Genomic DNA, 23,132 nt, shown 5'->3' with positions numbered 1-23,132 from the left:
ATTGCACAACAATAAAAAGTTAACAATAAAAAGTTCGTTGATATGACAGCAGGTTTGATTTCATCAATAAATGACGATAACGATCATTTTAACCAATCTATAATTGTTTTCAAATTTGAAGTAAAATAGGAATACAGGAAACATAATAATCTAGGGTATATAGCCAATTTATAGATTCCGTTACATGTCATACCGGGTGATAATTTCCTGTAATGAAAATTGACTCGGTAGACTTCTATACAGTTTTAAGACACAAAAATCTTGATATGTCTTTCGTTATCCTCGTTACTACGTGGCTGTAATAAAGATCCATCAGACCCACGTCGAATTAAAGCAGTACGTCGCACTTCCTGAAATATTACCAATATCCAATATACCCATTTAAAATTTTACACAGAACTATATAAAAACATGATTTGATTTATTATTGAGAGCCTTCTGCCTTTAAATAGTTTGTAATCGTCGTGGCCTAAAGGATAAGATGTCCAGTGCATTCATATTGAGCGATGCATCGGTATTCGAATCTCAGGCGGGTACCAATTTTTCTAATGAAATATGTACTCAAGAAATGTTCACGATTGACTTCCATGGTGAAGGAATAGCATCGTGTAATAAAAATCAAAACCGGAAAATTATAATTTGCCTAATTGCTGGTGATAGGACCTGTTGTGAGTCCGTGCGGGCAGGTACCAACCCCCTGCCTTTTACTGCCGTAAGGCGGTAGTTTCAGTTTGAAGAGAGGGGCAGCAGTTTTTCTGTAAAAACTGAGACCTGAGAACATATATCTCAAGATGGGTAGCGGCATTTATGTTGTAGATGTCTATGGACTCCGGCAGTTGCTATTTGGCATCACAACACCAGGCAGGCCGTGAATCCTCCACCTATCTAAGCAATAAATAAAAAAATGTTGATGTTAGTTAAAAGGAGACCGTACAGTCTTTGTATGATTATCTTAATGAACTTCGATCATTAAATTGTTCATTAATTTATTAAATTACCTTCACTGGTTCTAAAATAATATGATGACTTGAACGTCGTGATGTTGGTGGCCCTGTTATGGACGAAGCACGAGAAGATGGCAACGGACTCTGAAAGTAAAGATGTGGAAACCTTATATGCCATTTAAATTTAATGTTAAAAATAACAAGCTAAGAAAATTAACGACTTGAAATTACCTTGAACGCAGGAACAAAGCCAAAGTCTGTAGGCAAGGGCTGTGTTTGAATATTGTAAACTCCTTCTTCTGAAGCTACTGATACTATAGAAGGTCGAGCTGATAATTGTTGAGCTAGCAAAATGGGATCCGCATCTGTAAAAATTTAATTGACATAGCTAACCATACATTTATCTAGTATGTTTAACTGGTCAGACTTTAGTCCTCACCAATATTCATTCCTTTTGCAACTCTCCGAGCTTGTAAGACCCTGCCAGCACTTCTTCTGAATTTTATACCCTTTTCGGCCTCTTTTCGTAGTCTCTGAGCTGCTGCTGCTGATTCAGCTATAGCCATTGATAGAGGTACCATACCCGATCTTTTTAAATTAACGTCCGTAATATAACTTAGACAAATAGCGTTCGAGAGAGTGTTATCACTCGGCTGTAAAAGAGATAAAACACAAATAGTAAAGGTGATTGTATACAATTCAGGAAAACGAATTAATATATTATGTCAAAATTTATAGCACTGTCTAATTTTCATGCTATATTTTCCGATTATGATTTTAATGATTTTGTTTCAAGGTTGGATTTCAGTGGACAATAGTTTTCTGGCAGTATAAAAAACTGAAGAGGTTTTAAAAAAAATGTTATATATTTACCGTCCCAATATTGTTCACGCTAATATCCAAAGACCTTAAAGGCGTTTTTACCAAACCTATTGCTCGGGCCAGTAAGTCTCCGCATGTTGGTGGATTTTCTGCACTTGTTGCAGACCAAACTCCAATTGGTGCCTTCTTTAAAGGCCCAGGCTTGATGCCACAACCAGATATATTCAATCTAAAATATTAAGAATGTTTTTAAAAACACAGAATATTTTGATAAAAATTACTTTAAAAAAATTATGAGAATAATTGTGAAATAATACTCCGTTAGACTGCATCCTCTCGCTATCGACACAGCGATATGTGCTATCCCTTCAGATCCTAAATTAGTGTTTAAGCTTAGATCTAAGCTTCGAATTCCGCAACCAGAATTATTGAGTGCATGGGCTATACTTTCAGCACCAAATGGACCTTAAAGAAGACGTAAATAGATTATAACAACAACGTTAATTTTATCTTTAATTTTTAAGTTAGATTTACAGAAACCGATACAAATATTACCAAATATGTTATCAGCTATCTTCAAATTTCTGAGATTGTCACTTCTTGTAATGAATTTTGCGATTGAAGCTGCACCATCGTCGCCAATTTTACAGTGACTAAAATCTAATGTTTCCAAATGTTCTTTTTCGGAGAGACCTCGCAAGATATATTTGACTTTTTGACAATTCATATCAGTCCTTGTAATTCTAGAAAATAAAATGTTAGACTTTGTTTATTTTCCCAAAAAAAGTTTGTTCTTTAAATGGGAAAATGGCTTCAATGTATCATTTCAACCATTTAAAGTAATTGTTGGTAACTTGTTTGTACACGAAAAATGCACCTGGAAGTCTTTATACGGCTTAGTTAAAGTTTTTGGCCGTTCGAGCTCGACGATTTTATCATAGTAGGTACCATCAACACGCATGGAAATAATTGAATGAAAATAATGCTAAATAAGCTATGGAATAAGTATTTTCATTACTTTAGAGAAAACAGCGTTATGCCTTCATTTTTTTTTTTTTTTTTTTTTTTTATGATTGAAAGATTACTGGTGGCCCGGAGGCCTTTCCAGCTTCACCAGGACAGGTGGGCGAGCAAAGGCTCAGCCAGGAGGGGTGGGATTTGCTAACAACTGCCCGAGCGCCTCCGAAGGAGACCTAACAACTCAAGAGCAATTGTTTCGCGAATGAATCTACTACCGGATCGGAATCGCGACCCACTGAGAAGATCCGGCGAGAAACTCAGCGGGCTGATGCATGGGTTAGGTTGCACGGCGAACTCTTTGTCGAGTTCGACGAGCACGGTTACCGGGGTCCCCAAGCCCGCTCCCAGTGTTAGAGCTGAAGGCGTCTAATGCAAAGGTTATTGGATCTGATGGATCCGTAAGGACGTGTCTAGGGCGTCGACGGTGACTGACTCCTGCATGATCAGGATTCGGGGAGTAGTCAGCGGCGGCTACGATAAGGCGATTATCATGACGCATAGCCTTATCGAAGTAACGTTCCGACACTGACTTCATGTGTTTGCGGATCGATTCGAGGCCCAGGTCGTCGTGTAGGTCGACGTTCCTCACGAACCACGGAGCCCCGACGGCTAACCTGCAAAAGCGGGATTGTAGGGATTGGAGGGTGTCTATGTGTGTGCGGGCCGCGTGAGCGAACACCACACTCGCGTAAGTCATGACGGGCCTTATGCAAGTTTTGTAAAGTGTCACCTTGTTCCGAAGGGACATTTTACTCCGCTTACAGATCATGGGATAGAGTCTACCGAGAATAAATGCGGCACGGTCACGGACTGTTTTTATATGCGGGCGGAATGTCATGGATGCATCTAGGGTGACTCCCAGGTACTTGACCTTCCTGGTCCAGGGTATAGGTTGGCCGAAGAGGGTGATCGGGGGTGTGATATTTCTCCTCCTAATGCGGGAGGAAATAAGCGGAGAGTTTCCCCTTTGAAATAACACTGCTGTGCTTTTCGCTGGGTTGATGTCTATGCGCCATTTTCGGAACCACTGTCCGAGGGTTAACGCTGCACTCTGGAGCTTACTCGCGATTAGGGACTTGTTTCTACTTGAGTAGTAAACGGTTGTGTCGTCAGCGAATAAGGCTAGCTGGGTCGGCGGCGACCGGGGAATATCATTGACAAATAAACTAAATAGGAGCGGAGAAAGAACGGAGCCTTGCGGGACTCCAGCCGTGAGTGGTCGCGGGGAGGAGCGGGTTCCCTCTACTCGATATCGAAAGGAGCGGTTAGACAAGAAGTCCCGTATGATGAGCACGAGACTGTCCGGTACGCCCATGTTGAAAAGTTTGAAAATCAAACCGTTGTGCCAGACTTTGTCGAACGCTTTTGCGACGTCGAAGAAGAGGGCTCCCGTGTATAACGGTTTTGGTCGGTTAAGTCCCACGAGAATGTGCTCCGTGAGGCGGTGCACCTGTTGTACGCATGAGTGATTTGCACGGAATCCGAATTGTTCATCGATGAGAATGCCCTTTGATGAGACGAAGTCTCTGAGGCGTTTGTAGAGCAGACGCTCATACAGTTTGCCCAGAGACATGAGGAGGCTAATCGGGCGGTAACTCGTCGGATTATTTTTTGGTTTACCGGGTTTGTGTATGCCGATAACGTCCGCTTCTTTCCACACCGCGGGAAAGATACAGTTAGCCATAGCGGCATTGAAGATAGATGCCAACATCACGATGAGTTGGATGGGTAGAAGTTTAATAACGCGGTTAGATATACCGTCGGAACCGGGAGCTTTGCGAGGACGTAGGTCTTTGATCAAGTCTTTAACTTCCATCGGGGTGACGGGTGGTAACGCATCCGAGGGTGGCAAGGAGGCTCTGCGTTCTACCTCACTGTCTACTAATTCTACATGAACAGGGTCCACGGATTGAGTGCTGGGCGTGCACTGGGTTTGCAATGTATCGGCCAGCAGCTCTGCTTTTTCGTCATCATCGAACGCCGCGAGTCGGCCTGAGGGGCCTACGAGGGGGGGCATAGCTACTACCGTATCCGATTTGAGAGTACGAGCTAAGCGGTAGTAAGACCTTTGAGAGGGCGCGAGTCCTTCTAAGAAATCAGACCATCTGGCATCTCGGACTTCGGCGATGCGAGACTTTACGTCGCGTTGTAGGGCACGCATTCGAGTACGATTTTCCACTGTAGGATACCTATCGTAGGCGCGGATCGAGGCGTTCTTAGCTCTGAGGAGTTCCCTAATATCGTCGGGCAATTTGAAGCGGTGAAGGAAGTCTTCCGCCACAACTTGCTTCGATGACCTATCTAATGTCGAGGTGATGTGTGACGTTACGATGTCTATGGCTTCAGCGGTATCCTGAGGAGACGGGGTAGAGTCCGGGCTAAACGGGAGCGATGGTGGATCAGATTCAGCCAGGCTAATGCCCAGCGTGTGCCAATCCACCACAGTCCTCGTGACGGGAACGGAATCGGGAGCGCGACCGAGCTTCATTATGACGGGACGGTGGTCTGAATCTAACTCTGAAACTACTTCGATCGAGTGTAAGCGCAGAGTTACGTTTTTTAATAACGCTATGTCGAGTATATCCGGGCGATGCGCGATATTTAGCGGGTAGTGAGTCGGGGTTAGCGGAGCGATGATATCGAAGGCGAGATCATCGACTAACGCGTCGAGCCGCCTGCCATTAGGGGTTGTGGTGTGTGAGTTCCACCTGATGTGTTTACAATTTAGGTCGCCCGCCAGAATGACAGAGCTTCCCATGCCGAGTAGCGCCTCGATATCACTGCTTAGAACGATCTTATCCGGAGGAAGATAAACGGACGCGATAACGATCGGCGCGTGACCCGTCAGTGAGATTCGGCACACTGATGCTTCGATGTTAGCGAGCGCGGGAGGATCGAGCGGGACGCAATGCAGGGCTCTTCTATAGTAAATGACGGTACCACCACCACGAGCAGTGAGCCTGTCGTTCCTAACCATGTTATAGTTCGCGATTTTAGGGTCGCGACGCGCGGGCTTAAGTAGGGTCTCCTGCACTAAAAATATATCAATTTGATGGTCACACAAAAAATCACAAACCTGATCACGTTGATTTGCGAGACCGTAAGCGTTAAAAAATCCTATCGTTACGGATAAGGGCTTTGTTCTACTTATGTACGCCATTGATTACCGGCGGAGTGAGGGGAGGACGTACGTATTTAACGACGCGTATACGTCAGCGTATTCCTGCACAACGGCGATGAAGTGTTGTGCAGTGGAGGCGGCGCGAATGGCGTCACCCAAGGCGTTAACACGCTCAAAGTTGATCGACTGAAAAAAGTCGATCGCTAGAGCGAGATTATCGGACGCGGTCGGAGTGCTGGTCGCGGGGGAGGAATGAATCGCGGGGGAGGGACGTATCGCGGGGGCGGGACGAATCGCGGAGGGAGGAGCTGCAGCCGTGTTCGTGTACGGCAACGGTTTAGCCCAGGCCGAGCCGCTGGGCACCGGCGCCGGCACGAAGGCAGGCTTAGCCTTTGGCACAGAGGGTTCTGAGGCTTTGATGTCTAGGCGGGAAGCTCGGAGGCGGTTTTGGCGGGCGACGCGGCGATTTATTTTTGGAGCTCGGGGGCATCCACGGTAGTTCGCGGGGTGACCCTGTGTTCGACACAGGACGCAGCTAGGCGGTTCCGTCGCGGTTTTTTGGTCGCGAGCGCAGAGGGCCGTGGCGTGATCGCCCAAACACTTAACACATCGGGGGCGCGCGTGACAGTTACGGGAAGAGTGCCCGTACAGTTGGCAGTTATGGCACTGACTAGGAGTGCCTTTTTTATGGGGGACTTCGACGGCGATACCGGAGAGCTTACAGACGGTCCGTATGTTAAAAATGTGCTTACCCTCGGGGGTAGGCTGGAGGGCGATTAGAACCATATTGTATGGCTCCCTACCGCGGCCGGTGTGCATGCGGTGCACGGAATTTACTGGTAGGCCTTGTTCTATCAGATCAGCCTTGACGAGATCGGCATCTAGCTCCTTTGGGATTCCACGTATGACAACGCGGAGTTCGCGCTCCTCCTGGAGCGTATAAGTGTGGAAACTTATACGCTCCTTTCGGAGGTAGCTTGAGAGGGCCCTATGGTCGTCGGGTGTCGTTACTTTTATTTGAATCCCGTTGGCGAGATTACGGGCGCTGACAAAATTAATATTTTTGGCCTTAAGGGCCAGGGAAACTCGGTCCCAAGCTGCCTTCTCTTGAAGGATTACCGGGGGAGGGGTCTGAGTTTTAGATTGTGCCACTGGACGCGGCGACGGTGTTGCACGGACAGCGGGAGCGACGGGGGTTGGAGGGCGGGGACGCGACGCGTTCGCGGCTTTGCTTACTTTAGCGGCCGCGGGAGCTCGGGCCTCCGCAGCGCGCTTTTTACCTTTTTGGACTACTGTGAATCCATCGGTCGTGGCGGCGGGGGAAAGGTCGACCTCCATGTCCGACTCTGAATCGGATGAGGAGGGCGCGGGCGACCTGCGGGTGGGTGTTTTAGCGGGCTCAGTAGACGACGCAGGCACGACGGAGGCCGTGGACGAACGCACGGAAGCAACGTAGGTCGCCGACGAACGCACGGTTGGGGCGGAAGCTGCAACGGTCGACGCAGAAGTTTTGGGCGCGAGTATCGGGGACACAGGATCGGCGGGCGTGACGGAGGCCGCGATGGACGACGCAGGAGCGACGGGAGCGACGGAGACCGCCGGCGAGTTCGCTGCGTGATGGGTCTTGAATTCTAAAAATTCTGCCGATAGCGTTGGGTACCTAAGGCGAAGAAATTCTGCAAAGAGATCGACCATGGACTCCATTATAATAGACGAGTGCCCAGGGGGGGCTGCCCCGGGACTTTAAAAACACACTCGCCTTACGGCGAGGCCCCAAAAATTTTAATAATCGCAATTAATTACGGCACACAGCCGTCCGCTTGCAAACAGGCCACTAAGTTACCGAACGAATTCCTGGAATTTAGGGGTCCGCCCGCTCACAGATGGCGATGCGACGCAATTAGCACAGGTAGTCACTTCCGAGAAAAACACTTGGACGCCAGATGTGCCCGAACCGAGGTCGGGCAATCGAACGGTCGATGAGCACGTCAGCACGCGACGGGTGCCTGAATCGGAATGAGTTATGCCTTCATTAGTGGTTTATGATATATATAAATAACTTCATACAGATATAGGTAAATACTTAAGCTAAACAAAATTACCTGAGAATTCTCAACAGTGCACATTTTTCCAAACCACGAGAAAGATTCTTTGCATCATTATTAGTAAATTGAAATTGATCACATCGATAATCAGTTCCAGTTGCCTTTAATTGATATGTAATATGCAATTCTACTAAATTTATCAAACTTCCTAAAGCTGCGTGTAATGAAATATGATCTGTGAATGAAAATCAAAGTCTTGGTTTAAGCAGACAGGCGAGCGGAGTAGAGTGGAGTGGTAGCACACCTCACGATCAATAAAATTTATTGGCGTTAAAATTATTCAAAATTATACAAATATACCTCTACAGATTTTATTTTTTTGTAGAACTTTAGTCTCAGTTTTTCTTTGACTTGTAACTAAATCTGCCATCTCCGGTGACGTGATTCTTTGAATTGGAATATCTGAAGGAATTAGACTTCTAATAGAAAGTGTTTGTATATAAGGCCCACAAAGTTTCACTAGTGTAGTTACCTGCAAATTTATTTATTATATTTCATTATATTTAATTTAAATATTTCATAAAATTCGGTCTGTAATCGGCCGGCTTGGTTCCGACCCAGTGGGATACCCCGAGGCACCAGTGGCATCTCCTGGGTGATCTTTTTCTACTTTTTCAAGAAGAAGAAGAACAAAACAAAAGAAAATATTTAAAAAAGTTTTCAAAAACAGTTAACCTTTTCTGGATCATAATGACGAGGATTCAAATTTTCTAATATATCCGAATAATATTTTTCCATGAATATATTTATCCATTTCTTATCTTTGGATACGAGGGGCGCCTCAATCCATTTGGAATAATAACATTTTCTCCAAAACATATTGCTTTTTATATTATCAGCTAAAATTTGCAGCGGTACATTGGTATCTAAAACCTGTAAAAACAATTCTCGGTCTTTCGCTATGAGCTCCTCAAGTTTCGGATAGCCTGTGAAAAATAAATATAACAATATATAACATATTGAAGGTGCTCGGTTTTTTTCGAATTTTCAAAAATCATAAATCTCATTTTGCTTATTGTTATACTCACCAATCCAACTCTCTGCTAACTTAGTAATGCAAATAGAAACTAAGGATTTTGGATGTTGAGCATCCCAATCAAAATTTTCTGATTTTAATTTTCTTGCTGGCTCTAAATTTTCACTTTGCATATAAGTAAAATAGGTGCTTCTACTGATACTTTCTGGTAAATTCAACATTGTATTGCAATTTTTTAATTTTTTTAGTGGAGCTCCGAGGCAACCATTTGTTTCTCAGAATGTTAAATCAATTCTCACATTACCAACATAACATACTGATCTGTATATTGATTTTAGTGTTTATTAACTGTTATTAAAATTAAATTGAGTAAATAAATAAATAAAATAGCTTTTAGTTACTTAGTAACGGAAATAGTAATATATTTTGTTGGAATATCACTCAGTTTTAGTTTATAATCCGGTCCAACACCTTGGATCCTAGGTTACCTTGAATATTAGACAGGCTATCAAAACGAGTAGTGGCAGAGGACTTCCTGTACCTCTTCAAACAGCCTGATGACATTAGGAAATTAATAAAACACTTTGTTTTTGCACAACTTTGTTTAGGCTTACGATTCGCACTCCACCGAAACCTACTTAGTCTGCGATCAGACTTTCTTTCGTCCATGGCAGTATTTGCCCTATGTGAATGTGGTTCGTTCATGCGGCCCTTACTCACATAGACGCTCTCAAAGCTCTACAGTACCGCTCCTGTAGGTAATTCATTGAAATATCCTGGTATGTGAAATATATTTACGACACTTTAGGCCTCGACCATAACTGTAAGTTAATGTGGCCGCTGCTAACTAAGCTGCTATGTCAGCGTGACCGGGGGATTAGGTGAGATCACTGGGCTCCAACCTGAGGATGTTGCTAACACTAGCCCTAGCAAGAGCAGAGCTTCGTAGCATCTATTTTTAACACTATCTGTTTCCTGCCGCCAAAAAACAGATCAGTGAACTTGTTGAACTCATCGAAGGATTCTACGGGGTACTTACTACTTAACCCATAGCATCATCCCACTGAGTTTCTCACCAAATTTTCTCCGCGAGTCATTGCTCCGATTCGGCAGTTAAGATAATCGGAAGCAATTTAACTTGTGCTGGTATATTTTTTTCGTAGGCTCTTAGGCAAATAGCAAACCCTACGCTTTCTGGCGTGCCCTTGTTCGCTCATCCAAACTGGCGAGGCTGGAAAGATTTCCGAGTCATCAACAATAAATTCATCCCAAGAAAAACAACTTCAGCTTTGCTTGTTTGCAGATGCTTGAGGCTTCGGACTTGCGTGTAAATCCGGCATTAAATGCTAAAGATTGAAATAATGACAGGAGGAACTGGAACGCGTTAAAAAAATGAAGTTCGCTGAATAGGGAATTGAATGTTTGGACATATTTTAAACTTTATTTTGTCAAAATTCTTCTCTTTAAATTGGTACTAGACAATAAAATATATTGTTATTCAATAATGGATAAACATAACAGTTCAGAACTATTAAGTTCCGACTTTTCGCTATCCAAGAATGCAAGTTCTGATTCATTGGATTCTGATTCTAAATCAAGTTCTTTGAATTCTAAACACGGACAGGACTCCGTAAGTTTCCTAAAACGATTAATTTATTCTTATTGAATTTTATTGCAGGCCGTTATTTCCTGCAGTTTTAACTCAGTTTTAGTTTAGGTTCACCTTCTGACGATAATTGTTTGTAATCTCAGAATGGCTACTCAAAGAGACTGTCGTACCGCTTTCAGTAAATCTAGAGCTATACATGTCTGCTTGTTTGTTAATCAAATTCATAGTCAAAAGTTTCATTCTGAGCTCTTTAAGGCTAGTATTAAAAAAATTAGAAAAGAAAGAAATATCTAATAAACCTAATTGAAAATAAAATATTTAATTTTCTTTCTAGCCCCATGTCCTCGGAGATATACAGCTGTTGGATGGTGAAAAGGTTACAAGTGTAGCTCGTGATGTAACTTATTTGTGCCCATACAGTGGACCAACGAGGGGAGTCCTGAAAGTGACAAACTATCAACTTCACTTTAGACCAACTGATCCTAGTGCTACTCTAGGTACATTGAGTGTGCCACTGGGGGTTGTGAGTATTATTTTATATTTATATTTTATATTTTTTACAAAAGTAATCTGTTACAGCCTAGCTTGTTTAAATGAGAAATAGTTCTATAAGAAATGGAGGCAATGGAACTGGTCTGCAAAGATTCTGTTATAAAAGCATTAGAACTATAATTATTCATACCCTTTATATCCTAAATCAACATTTTATTAATCAACACAGATTATAAATAACTAAGGATGGCCTTATAAAAATGAATGGTGCAATTAACTTATCCTCATTTGTTTTAATTAAAGGACCTCTTGGTATGCTATAATAAAATTGTACACACTGGTAACAGGCTATTTAATGATGCAGATGTCTCTCCAGTGTTAATGGTGAGGAATGTGAGACAACTATTCATAAGCTATTTTGGTGTCTTGTACACCTGCTTTTTGGTGAAATTGATATGGTACCTACACAATCCTGGTTGAGAAAACTATCCATAAGCTATTTTGGTGTACAAGGCTTTTTGGTGAAATTGATATGATACCTACACAATCCTGATACCTACACAGTCCAAATACAAATCAAAATGAAGTCATTAATTTGCAAAAAATGGCTTCTTTAGTGTGTGTGCTGCTTAGATATTTATAGCAGGCTAGTATGACCCTGTTGAGGAACTAACTGTATGATAGAGTAAAATTTCTGATCCAAATAATAAATTTGTCAAAACTGAACAAAAAAAACCTGAATTATGAGAATTTATCCAAAAGCTGATACAGACTCAGGAACAACAATGAAGGAACAAAATTAAAAATATCATGATCTAAACATTATATTTGATCAAAATCAAACAAAAATATATTGCTTGTTATAGGTTTCTCGAATTGAAAAAGTTGGTGGTGCTTCTTCCAAAGGTGAAAACTCATATGGAATAGAAATTTTTTGTAAGGTAACTGTAACTTGATTTAAATTAAAGTAAAAAGTATGTTTTATCTCATAACCAAGAACAAGTTATATCAAGGGGTGAAAGGCTGGTAGGCTTAAGTGCCATTTTTGCAACATTACAGGAGAGCCATTTAGTTTATCATTTGGGAAAACTATTTTAATAAAATAACTACTTCAGCTATTAGGATGGGGTAAACTTAATTGAAGTTCAATTAAAAACATCGAATTGTTGATGCTAATACCGAATATAATGGACCTTTATTTACAAAAATGTCGAAATGTCACTTATTAAGCGAAATGTTACTTAAACCAAATAGCCGTTCACCCCTCTATATTTTTTCACGATAGTAAAACTGATATTGGGATTCAGTTTATCAAATTTGGAACCAAAACCAGAAATTTATATATAAATAGAGCAAATATTAATTTATATAATTAAATAGTATAAATAAACATCATTAAAATCATGAAAAAAGACATTATTTTAATATTAATTTTATAGGATATGAGGAACTTAAGATTTGCACACAGACAAGAGAATCATTCACGTCGTGGTATATTTGAAAAACTGCAGCAGCTAGCTTTTCCTCTGTCACACCGACTTCCGATGTTTGCATTCAGTTATTCTGAAAGTTTCCCTGAAGATGGTTGGCATGTGTATGAACCCATTGCTGAGCTGAGACGAATGGTATGATATTTAAAGTTAAATAATATGTTTTTTTGTAAACTGAAGGATAACTGGTAGGTCTTTCTATCTTCACCAAGACAAGTTGGTAAACTCAAGAGTTCAGTCAAGAGGGTAAAATAATATAGAATTACACAGAAACAAAAAAATAATGGACTGACTCATCTGATTCATCTGACTGGATCATACATAAGAAATCATAGTGGAATAGGATATCATGAAGAATAGAAATCTTGAAGTATCTAGTAAAAGGAAGTAAATGAAAATCTTCATCAATCAGCTCATATAGCTGACAGTCCTGAGGAATGTACAGTTAAATAATTTGTGGAGCCAAAAAGCATGCTGTACAGGCAGTTCAGAAAGGCTCATGCTTAAACTAATATTTTTTTATTGGCAGATTTAAGCTGATTTTAGGATATATTGGCACATAGTTGACGTTTTCATATTCCTTGTAATCACCAAATGTGGTGGGCCGTAGAGAATATCAGAGAGACAATCCCTACAAACCAATTAATATGCTGAGCACATTAAATATACATCTATATATTTCAGGGTGTAAGCAATGACATGTGGCGCATAACACGAATAAACGATAAGTATGAAGTGTGTGATAGCTATCCGTCTATATGGGCAGTCCCTTCTGCAGCTGATGATGATTTACTACGATCAGTGGCAACATTTAGATCACGTGGCCGCATTCCTGTACTATCCTGGATTCATCCTAACTCCCAAGCTACAATAACCAGGTGCAGTCAACCGTTAGTTGGGGTAAGTTAACTAAATTTATAAAATCACTTATGGCGAATCTTAGGTAAGGCCATTGCCTTGCTGTGATAGTCTGTGGGCTTTTGATGATGATGATGACGTCACTTATCTAAAAATAAATGCAGTATAACTTGGTTTTTATTTAAAAATCTTTGCTTATGACTATATAAGCTCAAATAATCAGGAAGTACAAAAATAAGTGTCACAAAATGCAAACTAGTAAACGGGTATTTTAAAAATATCAGATTTGGTAAAATGAGGATATGTTGTACAGTGACACTGTTCTTCCATATTTGCAGTATGTTCTATCAAAGTAATGACTCAGATTAGAATGTGCCAATGCGTACTGGCGTCGGCGTTTATCAGCTCATTCAATGCTACTTTCTAAGCTGTTTGAAATCCATAATGGCTATTTTGATTTATGTAACGTGTGAAGCTTCATATCGCACCTTTAGAATTGAAATGGCTTAACTAAAACTTTTAAGAAAGTAGTTTCGTACTTTGAACTACTTATAAACATGTAATTTTCTTGATTATAAAACTAAATTTGTTAAATTAAAAATTAAATTTATGTTTTAGTCTAGAAAATGACAAAATACAGTTTTCGTCGCTTTTAAATCAATGCTTACAAGGCTTAAAGTAATAAAATCGAAACTGAAGAATTACAATTCTTCAATTAAATTTTTGTTGTTTACCAAAAAATAAAGAGCTTTTGGATTAAGCCACTTCAATTCTAAATGTGCAATATATTGATACCAAATATTATATAAAAACATGGATCAGACAATACCCTGTATAATTTTAAACTTTTGCCGGGGTCTCTATGTTGACTACTGATACATTTTTAGGTAAGCGGCAAGCGAAGTCGTGAAGATGAAAGGTACATTCAACTAATTATGGATGCAAATGCCCAGGCTCATAAACTTTTCATCATGGATGCTCGTCCCACTGCTAATGCTGTCGCCAATAAAGCCAAAGGAGGAGGGTTCGTACTTAGTATTTCCCGTAGGCAAACTATATACTCGATACTATTGTACTATATACTATTAGAATTATTTTTTTTATTCTTATCGTTTACGAGGTAAAATATATATTAATTTTTTTGCTGTTAAATCTAATGTTTATTATTTACGACATTTTGGTGTTTCAATTTTATCTATTCATTTCGAAAATAATACTGCGCGATGTCGTACAAACATTAGTTTGTCGATCCTGAAAGTACTAAAATTTATACCAAAGGCTACCTGCAGATAGTGCTCCAGTAATAGAACATATTGAGAAAACCTGCTAACAATATTAAATGATAACGAGTAAGGGAAAACTTCAATTGTCAGAATAATTATAACAAAAATAACTGATGCGCTTCATTGCCCGTCAGAAGTGGTGACAACTCATCGAGAAAGTTTTATTTTGGTTCATCAGAGTGGTCGGAATCGAGCGAATATTGATTGCCAAGTTGCTACTTATTGATAACTTGATTAGCACACGAGCAGCGTATTAAAGAAATATAAAAGAACCTTGAATTCGATAGCTTTGTCCTTTTTATGCATTGGTATAAGTTTAAAGTAAAATTTGTTTACAGTTACGAGTCTGAAGACGCGTATCAGAATGCGGATCTGGTGTTCTTGGACATTCATAACATTCACGTCATGAGAGAAAGCTTACGGAAACTAAAGGAATTATGCTTTCCACAGATTGATCAATCCAAGTAATTATTTTTACTTAAAATCAGTTTTAGAATTCAACCTGCTTACATTTTGTGATAAAATATCGTCTCTGAAGTCGTCGTGGCTTAAAGGATAAGACGTCCGGGCATTAGTATCTAGCCATGCACCGGTGCTCGAATCCCGCAGGCGGGTACCAATTTTTCTAACGAAATACGTACTAAACAAATGTTCACGATTGACTTCCACAGCGAAGGAATAACATCGTATAATAAAAATCAAACCTGTAAAATTATAAATTGCGTAATTACTGGTGGTAGGACCTCTTGTGAGTCCGCGCGGGTAGGTACCACTAAGCGTGCGCACTCACAAGCCATCTAATCAAAAAAAAAAAAAATATGTGCTTCTATCCACGGTGTTTCATGAGATTTGATGTGTCCTCAGCGATAGCAGTGCTAGCTTAGACACACGCTTGGGATTGCTGATGTTCATGAACGATCTTAACCATTCAACCCCAAATACTTACCAGTCTCCTAGGGCTTAAACTATATGTAATTTCATCCAGCTCAAGTTTGAAATCGTAAAATATTAAGAGTGCGCTATCTATCTTACGAGAACAGTTAAAGTTCTGTACAAGATGAAATCATAAGTAAAACTGTACCATGGCTGCAATATCTTTAAATATCAGAGGTATTAGTTTGTAGTGCTATTGATCCTAATCACGAAAGTGGCATACCAGTATCTTTTAAGATAGGTGTATGCCACTTTTCCACTTGATTCCTATCATCTATTTGCATTACGTCACTCAATTCCAAGTCATCTATTTGCATTAACAATATTTTCATTCACTTGCGCCAGGAAGTACCATCTTGCCCCTTTCTGCTACAGAACGAAACAGTCGACGCTGATACTGTACAATATAAATTATTTCTAGTTTATACTACACCCTTTTTCATCATGTAACTGTAAACCAATTCAGATGTATCGATTATTTTATTTTTTTGATACATTACAGATGGTTCAGCGGAATAGAAGCCAGCTGTTGGCTGAAGCACATCAAATGTATTCTGGCTGGTGCTGTCCGTATTGTTGATAAGGTAAATGATTCAACATAAAATATATTATTTTTTGTTGTTAATATTTGCTTATTTAATGTCATAAAAAATGGTACACAAATCGTTTGCTATAGGTTGAGAATCATAAGACGTCGGTGCTCGTGCATTGTTCGGATGGCTGGGACCGCACGGCTCAACTGACGGCGCTGTCGATGTTAATGCTCGACCCTTACTACAGAACACTTCGAGGATTCCAAGTTCTAATAGAAAAGGAGTGGTTATCTTTTGGACATAAATTTCAATTGGTAAGCTTGTTTTGCTAACACGATTATTGTACGAACATACTCATACTAACTTAGATGGGGCAATCATCCGATCTCAAGTCACTAGACCATTACAGCTCATAGAATGTGAATGAAAAAAATTTTAGTTTTTTTTTTTACAAATTTGTTTTTTTTAGTTTTAGAATTGTAAAAACATTGACAATATTATAGTTAGACAAAACCAAAGTAGGCACCACATATGTAACGCGTTATATGGAGTCACACAAAAGCGTTATGCAAGAAAAATACTCCTTACACGCGTTTCCTATAATGAACCAATCTACCGTGTTATAGGCGGAATTATTGTATATAATTCGGTGGTAAAAGTACGAGCTCACAATACGCCGTTTTAGAGATTGAGCTATGAACTAGGGGGAGGAGTTCAGTGAGAGGGGCGTACTACGGAAGCATGACTGTGAAGCAGTAATCAATAGGTGCAAGCGACCGAAGCCGTAAGGTCATAAATAACTATCTAATAGCCGATACAGTTTTTTTATTGCTTACATGGGTGGACGAGCTCACAGCCCACCTGGTTTTAAGTGGTTACTGGAGCCCATAGACATCTACAATGTAAATGCGCCACCTCTTATGAGTCCGCACGGGTAGGTACCACCGCCCCCTATTTCTGCCGTGAAGCAGTAATGCGTTTCGGTTTGAAGGGTGGGGCAGCCGTTGTGACTATACTGAGACCTTAGAACTATATCTCAAGGTGTGTGGCGCATTTACGTTGTAGATGTCTATGGGCTCCAGTAACCACTTAACATCAGGTGGGCTGTGAGCTCGTCCACACATCTAAGCAATAAAAAAAATAAAAAAAACCACCTTGAGATATAAGTTCTAAGGTCTCAAGTATAGTTACAACGGCTGCCCCACCCTTCAAACTGAAACTCATTACTGCTTCACGGCAGAAATAGGCAGGGTGGTGGTGGTACCTACCCGCGCGGACTCACAAGAGGTCCTACCACCAGTAACGTTGAGTTGACCAATCAGTTGAGTAACCAGTTGTAACGTTTGTCTACGTTTGCCGTTAGAGGCGCTGTTTCAACTGCATATAAATTTGATTTGATAGCGCATCGGGCACGGCGACGAGCGACACTCGGACGCGGACCGCTCGCCCGTGTTCGTGCAGTGGGTGGACTGCGTGTGGCAGCTGCAGCAGCAGTTCCCGACGGCGTTCGAATTCACAGAACGACTCCTAATAACTATAGTCGATCACCTATATTCGTGTCGCTTCGGAACCTTCCTGTTCAATACTGAACGGGAAAGGGTAAAGGAAGGTACTAATTTTTTTTTTTTTTTATATAGAATATGTAGGTACTTACCAAGTAATTTAAAAAAATAAATAATAGTTTAAAAAAACTAAAAAAAAATACGCTTTTATTGAGGAAAAATTATTTTACTGTAAAAAAAGCGTGAGGTGCATTGTATCAGTAGTTACAAATATTTTATGAACAGATATGAGTAGAAGGGTTATTTTGATAATATACTGAAAAGCACCCCACACTTTTTTACAATAAAATCATTTTTTCTTACACTATTCTTAAATCAAATTTATTAAAATTTATTTTCTATTTTTTAGTTGGATTTTCTATAAAAGCGTATTTTTGTAGTTTTTTTAAACTATTATAGTTAAATTTCGATTTTTTTAAATTTTTGTTTTTAAATATTGAATTGTCATCGGTCCTTAATAAGTATGCCAAATTTCGAGTTAATCCGACGTTTTGAAGGGGTCAAAATCATGTTCAAAGATTCCGTTTCATACTAACATACATACGTCTAAAGCTAATAAAAGCATATTAAAAAATAGAAATAAATATTTAAGTTTTAAAATGTACATCGTGATTGGTCTACTATGCTAATCCTAGGAAAAAAAATTGCAGTTCACATGCGGTAAAAGTTTTGTATCTCATTGTTTTGCCGACCTATATACCCTATAGTTATACATACATATTAGTTCTACTATCGCTTTCCAGCGTCATTTCTTTTTATCGAGCTTTGTACCACAACTTTGTCAAAGAAGCTTTAATAATTTTTTTTTGTGAAGAATGAATGAACCGTTGATTTCGAATTCTCATGTAAGCACATTTGGTCACCATTACAATTGTGTATTTTAATCTCCATTAGAGGATATTTATCAAACTACTAGCTGACCCGGCAGACTTCGTAGTGCCTCAATCGATAAATAAAAGACCTATACTTTTGTATAAAATAAACTTAAAACAAAAAAAAGAATCCGTCCGACGGAGGACACATCAAAGTAAAAATAAAAATGTAATTTTTATTTCATTCCAAGCACTTTCATATTTATATACCTTTTAAACCTTCTCTGGACTTCCACAAATAATTTAATACCAAAATAAGCCAAATCGGTCCAGCCGCTCTCGAGTTTTAGCGAGACTAACGAACAGCAATTCATTTTTATCTATATAGATAGATAGATATAGCCATTTTTTTACTTATAAACATTGCCCCTTATTATTTTTGTGTATATATACATATTATATACTAGTAAACATATTATATACTAGTAATGTTCGGAAATCTTTTTATTTTTATAACCTAGTAACGATACCTTTAAGTCAATTGAACACTAATCGTTTGTTCTCGTATTAACGTAGTGGTTGTCATTAAAATATGTCAATTTTGCTTTTCAGAAGTGAAGACTAAGACCGTATCTCTATGGTCTTATATAAATAGTCGTCAAGATTTGTATTTGAATGCGCTTTACTGGGGCTCGTCGTCCGGCGCCACGTCGCCCTCCTCGCCGTACTCGAGGCCTCCCGTCGTGCTAGTTCCTGTCGCTTCATTAAGGGTCATCAAACTGTGGAAAGCGCTGTACTGCAGATGGAACCCAATAATGAGGCAGCAGGTAAATATAATATCTTCACCGTGGAAGTCAATCGTGAACATTTGTTGAGTACGTATTTCATTAGAAAAATTGGTACCCGCCTGCGGGATTCGAAACCTTATCCTTTAGGCCACGACGACTTCGTAGATTATAATGGTTTAATACAACATATCGACAGTAAAGTTTGTGATTACTATTGGTTTAAAGTTTAAAATATAGTTTATTTAGTAACTAGACGAGGTTCGCGGTTTTATCTGTATTGAATTGAATTATTCAGAGAGAATAGAACATGGTGCTATCTCTGGATAAAGAATTACGTGTGTCACAAAACAGTCTAAAAATTATCTAAGTTCAAAATTAAGTTCCACTACAAATAAAATTTTGTATTTTGTGTTTATCACAATACCCCCTACACAATTAAAACCCCAACTACCCTTTTAGATATCATTATTATTGGTATCTATTGTTTTTGAACAAAACTTAGTTTTTGTTTGGTAATCGGATAACATCATGACATATGGAGAAATATGTTTGGGCCTTTTGATGTGCGTGTTTTTTTTTTATTGCCCTAGTAGACAGACGAGCATAGCATTATGGTTAACGACGCCCATGGACTTCAGCAATGCCAGGGGCCAAGCCGCTGTGTGTGTGTGTGTTTTTTTTTTGTTGCTTAGGTGGGTGGACTAGCTCACAGCCCACCTGGTGTTAAGTGGTTACTAGAGCCCATAGACATCTACAACGTAAATGCGCTACCCACCTTGAAATATAAGTTCTAAGGTCTCAGTACAGTTACAACGGCTGCCCAACCTTCAAACCGAAGCGCATTACTGCTTCACGGCATGGCACGGTTAAATGATACGCCATGTATTATGTATCAACAGGATCCGATATACCAAAGATCACGTGAGCTGGTGGCTCTCCGCGCGCAGCTGGAGGCGGCGGTGGCGGCGGCCGCCGGGGACCACGCCGCCAAGCAACACCGCCGCGGCCTCACGCCGCCCAGGGTCGCCAGCCCGCACCATGTCTGAACACCACAGGAACCCCACCGGACCCCGCGCACATCTTAAGATATTCTAGAAAAATCCTAACGTCCAGAAGGTAACCTGCGGATGAAATTTCTTAAACACCTCTAGATTACGAAAGAATGCCAGGATACTTCTATTAAAATTTATACAAATATCCTTGCCACATAGTTTTGTAAAAGCATATTTTACATTTTTAACCTCCTCAGGGACATTGGCACATAATATGTGTCTATTAATTTTATTTTAAATTATCTATGTTTCATTCTATGCTAAATAGCCACTTATGTGGGTATTTTATTTTAATGAATAATCACTATATTTGTTTTTTAGTAACTTTTTTTTTACTTGTTGAATTGTTTTCAAAATAAAATGACCAAATCGTAATAAATAATAAATTAAATTCTTGTTTTTTGTACTTTATTTTTTTTCCCCTGAAGAGGTTAAACAGTAAAGAGTCAAGACGAAAAATGGACAGCTATTATAGGTAGTTTTCCAATTACAGCACAAGAGCGCATTATGCGGCATAATGCTCAACGTTGAATGTTCCAACTACAGCAACGCTTCGCACAATCGAGCACTCTCAAAAGTACTGCTCTCGCGTGATACTCGCAATCGATACCGACTCAGTGACAGAAAATTGATAAGTGTTTTTTCTTTAAGTTTTAAGGCATTGATCGAAATTTTGTTTATATTATCGTTAGTAATATTATTTAATGTTGAAAAAAATTGTAAGGCTTTCGTTTCGTCGTAGTTTCTTAGAAATAATCAATGTTAATTAAAACTGTGCTAACTTAGCGCACTCTGCTGATGCATTTGAAAACTAATTCACGTTCCAATTAAGCTTCAGCATAATTCGGCATTGTGCGTCACTGAGTCGCGTTATGCTCTGTAATTGGAAAACTATCCAAATCACGCAAGCATTTCAATTGTTTTTATATTCCGTTTATAATATTGTCAGGGATAAGTACTAAGGAGCTGAATATGTTTGTTATGTGATTACTATTGTACACAGCTGTCATGTCCCCCCTCCCGCACCCCTCTCCACCTCCCGAACTCCCGTCCCGTCTTAACGATAAGTCTTTTAATCTATGTGGTATTGTTCAAACGATGTCAACACCAATGTCTAAAAAACATATTGAAGCGTAAAAGTTAAAATATATAATTTTAAATATGAAATATTTATTTAATAATTTTTTTGTGTATTTTTGTAATAAATTATAGTGTTGCCTTTAAATAGAAATAACGAGTTATGCATTTATTTTAGTTAAGTAATTTAAACACTACAATAATTTAATACACTGTTAAATAAAGAAAATAAAAATCAATATTATATTTAAGTTGTAATGTGTAAAAAAGAATATTTTTATGTGACGTTCGCTTATATTGGAACTTCGCGATATTGCATCGCCAACAAAGAGCTAACAACGATCTTTAATGATTACTAATGATTTCTATAAAAACGAAATTCAAACACTTCAAGCTGTCAACGAATATTTTGCTATGCGATTTTCAACCTTAAGAATATATTCTTAAGCCGGTAGCATTAAAGTCTTAAACGTAATTAATAAAAATAGCAGTAGTTTATTGTGTCACAACCCAAATACGTTTAGGATGGATAAATGAATTGAAAAAAAGCGAGATTTTGATATTAAAATGTGTACGTAGTTATTGATCATTACATTTACGGATTAATTTCGGATGGAACATAAAGACAAGAATAAATTCTAAATTTGCTGTTAATCATATTACTATGTACTTGTGAGAATTGAAAATATCTTTCTTGGTCATTGAAGTTTTTTATTGTATAGATTAGTGAAGGTGTTTACGCCCCACCTTGTTTTTTTTATGAAGAAAGGACTTTTGTTGGCCCGGAGGCCTTTCCAGTTTGACCAAGATAGGTGGGCGAGCACGGGCTTAGCCAGGAGAGGCTCCACCTAGTGTGAGACGGTTAACGGAAGCCATAGCTAATACAATGTGATTCCAGCCTCTTTTCCTGAGATATTAGGTCTCACTTGTACAGTATATCAGAGTATAGCAGCTGCTCCCAACCCTTGAAGCCTCAATGCAGGACTGCTTTGTGGCAGAAATAAGATGATGGTACGGACTTATAGTACACTGCACCAGTAATTAATTATTTCACTGTAGTAAGTGGCTCCCTCCTTTAGCAGCCTACGTAATTTGTACGTCCGATACTCTAGGTACGTTTCGAAATATCCATAATAAGAAATGTATACATTATTTTAAAGATATTTATTATTAAACTAAAGTATTTTTGTTAGTAGAAACCCTTAAGTTTTTAACACATTTTTATTTAAGTCATTTTCTGGTATTTCATATCGAAAAATTTAAATGCTTTTAATATTTACTCTAGAAAAATTAAAAGTGCATTGAAAACGTCTTATAATACGTATTATTCAAAATATGTGACAAACGTGTAAATTAGTTATTAAGTTTATAGTTGTGTAAATATGAAAAATATAAAAATGTTATTATATGCCTTGATTTAATTGTGTGTGTGTTTTATTTAGTTTGTAGAAATAAATTTTTGAAAATTTGTTGAATACTTTTCACTATTTGACTATATTTACAGGATTAATATATTACATAATCTAATCAAAACTTAATAATTACGTCAAACGCTTTTTTATAAACAATTGGCCACCACTTATCACCGGTTCAATCTTGAACCGAAAACATAGAGGGGCGATAAATAAATTACATCGATTTGAACTTTGACTTGC

General features: G+C 39.1%; 2 protein-coding genes across 2 annotated transcripts; one reads left to right on the top strand and one right to left on the bottom strand.

Annotated features, from left to right (window-relative positions):
• Positions 1 to 82: 82 nt before the first annotated feature.
• LOC101736012 (uncharacterized) lies at positions 83 to 2,498 on the bottom strand. Its single transcript, XM_012692450.4, has 7 exons — positions 2,322 to 2,498; positions 2,084 to 2,231; positions 1,818 to 1,995; positions 1,384 to 1,597; positions 1,176 to 1,309; positions 999 to 1,088; positions 83 to 350 (listed from the first exon to the last, which is right to left on the bottom strand). The coding sequence occupies exons 1-7, from the start codon at positions 2,491 to 2,493 to the stop codon at positions 246 to 248; spliced, it is 1,041 nt and encodes a 346-aa protein (XP_012547904.2). The 5' UTR covers positions 2,494 to 2,498; the 3' UTR covers positions 83 to 245.
• Positions 2,499 to 10,359: 7,861 nt separating this feature from the next.
• Positions 10,360 to 22,899, top strand: LOC101736147 (myotubularin-related protein 2). Its single transcript, XM_038015655.2, has 12 exons — positions 10,360 to 10,618; positions 10,932 to 11,120; positions 11,956 to 12,030; positions 12,529 to 12,714; positions 13,264 to 13,479; positions 14,325 to 14,461; positions 15,059 to 15,184; positions 16,156 to 16,237; positions 16,330 to 16,500; positions 17,588 to 17,795; positions 19,173 to 19,387; positions 20,248 to 22,899. The coding sequence occupies exons 1-12, from the start codon at positions 10,493 to 10,495 to the stop codon at positions 20,392 to 20,394; spliced, it is 1,878 nt and encodes a 625-aa protein (XP_037871583.1). The 5' UTR covers positions 10,360 to 10,492; the 3' UTR covers positions 20,395 to 22,899.
• Positions 22,900 to 23,132: the final 233 nt, after the last annotated feature.

This window comes from Bombyx mori, chromosome 15 (genome assembly GCF_030269925.1).
Source record: "Bombyx mori chromosome 15, ASM3026992v2".
In the NCBI taxonomy this organism is placed as follows: domain Eukaryota; kingdom Metazoa; phylum Arthropoda; class Insecta; order Lepidoptera; family Bombycidae; genus Bombyx; species Bombyx mori.
This window is presented reverse-complemented; position numbering and strand designations above follow the sequence as displayed.